The sequence below is a fragment of the Arachis ipaensis genome, chromosome B01 (genome assembly GCF_000816755.2).
Source record: "Arachis ipaensis cultivar K30076 chromosome B01, Araip1.1, whole genome shotgun sequence".
In the NCBI taxonomy this organism is placed as follows: domain Eukaryota; kingdom Viridiplantae; phylum Streptophyta; class Magnoliopsida; order Fabales; family Fabaceae; genus Arachis; species Arachis ipaensis.
Genome location: NC_029785.2, coordinates 113,146,752 through 113,154,564, shown reverse-complemented (window position 1 = coordinate 113,154,564; position 7,813 = coordinate 113,146,752). Strand labels below are relative to the sequence as shown.

Here is a 7,813-nt window from a genome sequence, read left to right as displayed (position 1 = left end):
TTAAAGAGTATTTTGGTAAGTAAAATGTAATGATAAAAAATAAAATTTTTGCTAAAGGATCTTATAAAAAATAATTTATTTTTTCTTGAAAAATGGATAAAATTAACATTAATTAACACAAAATTTAACACGGATTAAAGATGAAGTTTTTTAAAAGTTATAAGGGAGAGAAATATACATTTTATAAATAAAGGGGAGGAGAGTATCATTTTAGTATCTCACAGGGGAAGAAAATGGTATTTTTTCTAAAAAAATAATATAATACCAATTAAAACAAATCATAGAGAAGTATAAGTCATGAAATTAAGACGAAAAGGATATAATAGACCTTGCACAGAGAAGTAAAGTATGAGAGCAGTGATATATATTATTGGAGTATGTTCAAGTTATATAGGTAGCTGAAGATTTCATAAGGACTAAATAATAATGTAAAATATTACACGAGAAAGCCACTATAGTACTCTTCCGCATGCCCCATGCATGCAACCTTCTCAACTTTTACCACTTTTGCCGCGTCAACTCTTCTCTCAAATATTCTCCTTTATAAACCCTTCCATCTTCATTTCTCCATCACCACCCTCCACATTCCCAAACACACAAAACAAACAAACATAGAATATAGAAGAAAGCAATTCTCCTCCTCTCTGATTCTGAGTTCTTAAATTGAAGCCATCTCTTGTAATTGGCAAAGCCATGGGATTCCTAAAGGCCATATTCACCATAGCAATAACCATGGCTTTGTCGATCGCGCTCATCACGATGAACGGTATTAACCAGTTAGAGGAAGTGAAATCGTCGCAGGATCAGCAGCAGCAACAGCCATTGATCCATGATGGCGAAAACAAAATAGTTCTTCCTTCTAAGCGGCTGAATCGCTTCCTTGCTGAATATCCGGATGACAAGAATCCAAGGAATCCAAAAGCGGCAGATCATTGCAAAAGGGATAACGAGCTTTGCTACTTGATGGGTTACGATAGGAACACGACAGCGTGCTGCAACAACAAGTGTATGGACTTGGGGTACGACAAGCATAACTGCGGCGCGTGCCAGCAGAAATGCAAAAAGTATACTGATTCGTGCTGCAGAGGGGAATGCGTCAATACCAACTTCGACAAGAGGCATTGCGGCGGTTGTAACAACCGGTGTGAAAAGGGCCAATACTGTGTCTACGGACTCTGTGGTTACGCCTAAGTCTCACACGAGTCTCCAAATGTAAAAGAAAAGGGGATATTTATAGTAATTATATACGAGGTTTGTGATTTTTATTAAAGAAAATTATTCAATAAAGTAAACCACATTTGTGGTGGTTCTCATCTTGCAAATATATAATATAGCACATATTGTCGTGATTACTTCTTAAGTTTGCAGTCTTGAAGTGTTTCTTGAAAGCATAATGCTAACTCAGAAAATAAGTTGAATTAAATAAATCTGTTTTCGGTCATAAATTATGAGATGTTTTGTGATTCTTAACTTTTCCTCTCACACGATGAATTGTGCACATGCTATTTGAATTTGGATCCTCTAAAATGAAAAATTTAATAAAATAATAAAATAAAGAGTTAATCACTATTGATTTTATAACTTCTATAAAATGTGTGCTCTGCTATTTTAATTTAAGAGTAACTAACTCCTCAGTTTACCACTTTACCAACTTTTTCACCTTAAAAGAACATAATCCATACTATTTTGTCAGAGCTATCATATATAGAGTTCTGCAATGTATGTGTAATAGAAAGTTTACTCTCACATTCATTGGAGTTCAGTGCAACATAAATATGAATAAAATGAAAAATCTCATTTCTTCTTTTCGAGTCTCGTATGTGGTTTTCATTCTATTGAAAAAAGAAAAGGTATCACGCTTGAGAGATCTAAAAGATCAATAACTTGTGCTGTGTATTAATCCTCCTAAATGTTTCAAAGCTAATTGGCCCCCTAATTAATCAATGATAACCACATTAATATGCTAAGTGAATTTTGACTATATACTGCTCAAAAGGATCGGCTATTTGAGTTTTGAACCCTTTTATAGTGTATAAACCCCGCAAAATTTCACCACATATCGTTTGGTATCTAAATGCTATAAAATGAGTTTATATCTATAAATCAGATTAATCAGTAAATTAGTTATCATATTGACAAGCAAAGGCGAGAGCTTAATTGACGACTACTTAAAATCCAACTTTTGGAAGCAAATTAAGGTGGCATATGGAATGCAGCTTGCAAATTGTAACTAGTAACCACATGCACAGGCAACGAAAACCATCCATTTGATATTTATAGATTTGCCTTAAAAAAAGGGTGTCACATGTGCGATTCATTGTTTTGGAAGGAAAGAGGGAGGGCGACAAAATAACAAAATTTAAGATAGATTTGATATCTGATAGGTGACGAGAAAAATCAACCAATATTGATATATTGAATTATTGATCTTATTATTCTCCTTCTTGGTGTCTATTGTCAATGTTGTCAAAGGAAGACATCTTTTTTTTTTAGAGAGAGAGAGAGAGAGAGAGAGAGAGAGAGAGAGAGAGCAGATAAATTAATTAATGTTTGTGGTGACTCAGTGATAAATGAGGCACAAAGTACATGATTTTCTCTAACGCCTCTAATGGACTATTGGAGGCTTGGAGCTGGTAACTTATTGTAGTACATGTCTACGAAAATTTTAAAAAGGGTGAAGTATATTATATTTTATCATCATTGTAGTATCTTGTGTTTTTCTCTTTTAAAATGGTTTACTTATAAATATATTTGTACATGGTGTTTTATTTTCCCTAGCATGGTCTAATGCATACATCTTATTCTTGTTTTTCCATTTCTACTTTATTGGAAAAGTGATTCCCTGAGGCACTCTGCCATGAACTAACAATGATAAGGCTAATGCTAAACTGCAACTTGGAAGATATGTCCTAGAGTTTGATGATATTAAGAGTAACTTTTGCCTCCATTACCAAATATAGTACTTAGTCAGTTAGCCTACCACTGAATGAGAACTTTGTTGAACAGCCCACTGCCCACCCAAATTGCATACCCATTTCTTAAAAGTTGGAACAAAAAATAAAAATAATATAAAAATATGGAGAATATTTTTTGAAAAGGTCAGTCACTAGATAACCAAATTATCCAGCAAGAAATACTTGAATGCTCATTCTTGGAGCTCATTTTCGGTTTGTTCCAATGACATGCAATATCTCTTTGATTAAATGGCACATTTTAACCACAGGTCGCAACACGGAAAAAGGTTCAATTGTCTAGTAGTCAAAGATGGCATTTTGTTAACAGAGTTTGGCTGGCAAATGTCTTACTTGTACTAGCCAGAAGCTAGTTTTTGGGAGTTATCAGGCTTCAGTTTCTGCTTCATCTTGGACAGAATTCAAAGTTTGGTTAAGGTAACCTAGAGCTTCATCTAGTGCCGATTCCTTTGCTTCATCAGCATACAAAATCTTCTTAGTTGCTACAGTCATCTGCATTAAGAACATTTAAGAGTTTATTCATTATTTTTTTAAGTTAAAAAAGAAATCGTTGAGTTTCTATGAACCACCAATGTTCAAATACTATAGGAATGACCACAATCTGGAGGCCTTTTGGTATCTAACTCAGGTCTAGGAGTTCATTATTTGTAAATACAATGATGAGCAGTTTCAGAAGTCAATACATAACAATGTAATCCATCTTTATCATACCGATGCAAGCAGAGTCAGGTTGACAAATGCAGCAAGGATAACCCTTGTGATAATTCCATGATGAGAAAAGAATAAAAATAAAAAGTTGACCCAGATGGAGGAAGGAAATAAGTTACTTTTAAAGCTACAAAACCTACAAAGAATAGATGGTTATACTTATATAGTATTGCGAAGAAACACAGTATTCAGTACTCAAGGTCAATGCCAATCAACTTAATCAGAGCCACCAAATGTATAAACAACTTAGAAAATTATACATGTCAATGCCAAAATCATATTTTTTCTAAACAAAACTTTTTTGAAGTTTATTGCCTCCATTTCTATTCAATAATAAGTATTAGAAAACTGATATACAGTCTTTTGCTTTTGGGGGCTAAATAATGAGAATAGATGATATGGACAAGGAAGTGCCACAAAAGTGGGACACGACCATGTTGCAAAGATAAAAGACCAGAACATATTTGTGAATAAATAAAACAGAACTTCAATACAAAGAATTCTTACAGGATTATTATCCACTTCTGAAGCCTGACAAAGGATTTCTATATCCCGTAGTTTTGCAAAGTAAAAGTCTCTTTCTTTTTCCAGGTGACCCATAGCAATTTTGAGATCAGCAACCTGTCAAATAGGAAACATCAGAATGAAGAAGTGAACTACAAACAAACCGTAAGGCACTTCATTAAAATAACCAAGTGTAAAACTTTCAACAGCATTATCCAGATAATAACTAATAAGTAATATGTCAGGCAACTGAGTATGTGAGAGCATCGGCATATTAAATACCATCAGGAAAACAAAAAATCCCTAATTATATAAAAACATAGTAAAATGGGACCAGAGATTGCATTATTCCATTAGTCAACAACTACTTTTCAATCTCTCATCACATTACTATAATTTTTGATACTAAAGTGAATACCTGTTGGGACAAAGCCTCAATCTCTGCTGACTTATTAGGTTCATTTTCTACTCCACTTGGCCTGATTTGCTTGGCCCCTTTACACAAAAGAAATTAGTCAAACAAGGCAAACAAGGATAACAAAAGGAAAAGGTAAACTGGTAAAAGCAATATGGCATAATGTAGAACAACTAAGGATCAAAGACATCAAGAAACTAACCAGATGTTGGATTAGAATTGAGTGCGGTGCCTGAACCAGAATGATTCACAATGTTTGTCTGCAATGATTTTGAGCCCTTTATAGAACACCTTAGATTTCGGTCCTTTCCACCCTTACACCTTCGTTCCACAGGATTATAGTTCCTAGAAAACAAACAAGTAATGACATGTTATAAAGTGCAATATCAGATATACAAATGCATGCACCATGCTGCATTGCTATTTATTTGAAAATATGTGTGTGAACATGTATCATGCAATTAGTACTATAATATACATACACCGAATACCAAAACCTTTTAAATGACAGTGAGGATACTCAAAGAAAGTAGCATACTCATTCATAATGCCACCATTCACTGAATCACAGTAACGTTTCAACCATTGCAGGAACTCCAAGTTATCCAGAGGTCGGCCTTTAACAAGCCTGTTAACTTCGATATGCTGCCATAGAGTAGTCATGTTAAATTCATTAAGTGCAAACACAAAATATATATTGCACCAACATACTTTCTTTCACAAGTAAATTTGTTGTCTAGACTACATTTAATATTAAATAACAAACGAAAACTCTTGCACTAGGATTGAACATCTATTATTCAGACCATTTTGGTGATGCAAGCTTGTAGATACAAATTATTGCTGGGAAGCAGGCAGTAAGAAACATAAATAAAGAATAGGTGATCTGCAATTGGAATGAAACTCCACCATGTCATCAAAACAACTTTCAGTCCCAGATAGACGCACTATTTTGCTATATGTGGTAAAAGTTTGTTGGCGATGAACCACTTTGTAGTAATGCTAAACAGGAAAGTGTTTATTAAGTTATAAACTTGAAGGTTATAATAAGCTAGCCATAGTATTATTTCATTCTTTCTCTTTATTTAAGGAAAAAAAGATCTCCTCCAAGTATTCCAATTGACAGAGTCATAAGAAACAGATACCTTGTCAATTTTCAGCTTGTTGAACACATCCTGCAGAATTTTGTAATTCTGGATCATATCATACTCTGTCTTTGCATCAAAGTTCACCTAGAACAAACCCAGATTGCCAAAAATTACCCTTCGCAGAGATATAACACCAGACAAGCTTAAAAGAAGGTCAAAACAAAGTAATGTTCCCACCTTGTGCATTGGAACAACACCTGGATATGTCATGTCCATCATCTGGCATTGAACAGCACCAGATGCAGCCTAACCAACAACAGCATAAACAGGATCAGAACCCTGCCAATAACAAGATTTTCACCATAGATAACACACCTATATACCTGGAACTACTCTAGCATCAACTAATTGGCTCTACAGTTACTAGTTTTAGCCTTCTTAACTAATGGAATATAAATTATTCGTTAGAGAAATGAAAATCAGTCCCACTAAAAATGAGTGTCTCATGTAAAAAGAACATATTAGCAACATGAGCACACTTGAAGGCAGCATCAACACTCAGTCAATATAATTATCAACATTCTTCCAGTTTGACTAGTTGTCTAAACACAATGTGCACAAGTACAACCGAAATCTTTAAAAACTGCAATTTAAATGTTAAACCTTCGATCATATAATAACTATTTATATAAATAAAAACAAAAAAACGCATGCATTGTCAAATGTCAACGTAAGCAACTCCAGAACAGCAAGAAGTAGTGGCAAATGCAAGTTAGATTAGAGTATTGAAATTTCAACGTAGAATTACGAAAGGAACCCCAAAGTTGTAATGTGAATTTAGCAAAAACGTGCAAAATTAGTGCAGAGAGAAAGAGAGAGACCTCCTCGATGCGAGAGAGATTGAGATGGAGAGTGGAGTTGATCCAAGTGAGAATCTCATTCCTGCCGACAAAGTAGGCGCTGTCCATCATTCCAATATTGGAAGCCATTTCCACCAGCACCAATCCTAAGATGAAGAATGCGTGAGAGAGAACCGAAATGTGAGGTGGGTTCGAAGAACAAGGGTTTCGAAAGGGGAAAATGCCGAAACGAAACGCAACGGAAAGAAGGAATTGAATTTAGAATGAGAGTGAGAGTGGCATTTGCGGAAACTCTCTCTCACCGCTTCCTTCACCTGTTTTCAGTACGTGACGCGTAACGCTTCCCAAAATTCGGTGGTGGGAAAACTATTTTTTTAATTGTTAAATATTCCACTTTTTCCCCTTTTTAAAGTATATTGATTGATAATGATAATTGATAATTTGATATATATAAACAACTTTTTTTTTTTTTGAATAACTAACATTAAGTCAGTATCCCTTAATTATTTTGTTAATATAAGTCAACAACGAATTAGCTCATTTGAATTCACCAAATCCTTAACATCGAGTTTATGTTCGAAGGCACAACAGAAGGAGAAGTATTCTATGAAGCACGGATTCTCTCATGGTGTCGGCGTATCTGTGTCGGACGCGAATCCGACGCCGACACGCGGTGGATACTTTAAACGAGCGTATCGGCGGCGTGTCTTCTTGCGGTACAGAATTTTGGTAGAGCTATCACGAATCCGAACGAATCCGACTCGATTTAGATGTTCATGAGACAGATTTTTCTGCTAGACTGCAAATCTTCAATTGATTTTGTGATTTTGTGATTTTATGACCCGATTAATCAATTTTTTCTTTCTAATTTTAAAATATTCTAAAATTAAAACAAATCAAAATTTAAATTTAAAAATAAAATAATTAATAAATCAAAACCTAAATCTACTTACCGTTTATCTGTGGTAGCTTACTTACTCACTAGTTTANNNNAACGTATCATATTCAATTTTTTATAAAAAGAACGGATCGGCGTATCTGTGTCGTGTCGTATTCGTATCGCATGTCGTATCGGTGCTTCTTAGGAAGTATTTGCCCCTAAATAATATAGCATGCTACTATTTTTTAATGCAAATGAAGAAAGATAACGAAATATTCACTAAATATTTAGATTCTACATTATTTGTAAATTGTAATAAATATGTGAACGGCAATTTCTCAAATAAAGTAAAACGAAAAATCTATTTAATAAAATAGACAAATTTG

General features: G+C 34.3%; 2 protein-coding genes across 2 annotated transcripts; one reads left to right on the top strand and one right to left on the bottom strand.

Annotated features, from left to right (window-relative positions):
* Window positions 384-1,445, top strand: LOC107619027 (stigma-specific STIG1-like protein 3). The gene has a single exon (XM_016321236.2). It carries the CDS (start codon window positions 694-696, stop codon window positions 1,189-1,191), a length of 498 nt encoding a protein of 165 aa, XP_016176722.1. The 5' UTR covers window positions 384-693; the 3' UTR covers window positions 1,192-1,445.
* On the bottom strand, window positions 3,087-6,919 carry LOC107633349 (microtubule-associated protein RP/EB family member 1A). Its single transcript, XM_016336989.2, has 8 exons — window positions 6,569-6,919; window positions 5,925-5,993; window positions 5,745-5,831; window positions 5,138-5,244; window positions 4,802-4,944; window positions 4,603-4,679; window positions 4,188-4,301; window positions 3,087-3,464 (listed from the first exon to the last, which is right to left on the bottom strand). Exons 1-8 carry the CDS (start codon window positions 6,674-6,676, stop codon window positions 3,339-3,341), a joined length of 831 nt encoding a protein of 276 aa, XP_016192475.1. The 5' UTR covers window positions 6,677-6,919; the 3' UTR covers window positions 3,087-3,338.

Excerpts from the sequence above, each read along its gene's own strand:
- LOC107619027 (XM_016321236.2), top strand. The coding sequence starts at position 694 with ATGGGATTCCTAAAGGCCATATTCACCATAGCAATAACCATGGCTTTG.
- LOC107633349 (XM_016336989.2), bottom strand. The coding sequence starts at position 6,676 with ATGGCTTCCAATATTGGAATGATGGACAGCGCCTACTTTGTCGGCAGG. Across the intron at positions 5,832-5,924 it reads GTGTTGTTCCAATGCACAAG|GTGAACTTTGATGCAAAGAC; the intron begins GTGGGAACATTA and ends GGTTTGTTCTAG. Across the intron at positions 5,245-5,744 it reads ACAAGCTGAAAATTGACAAG|CATATCGAAGTTAACAGGCT; the intron begins GTATCTGTTTCT and ends ACTCTATGGCAG.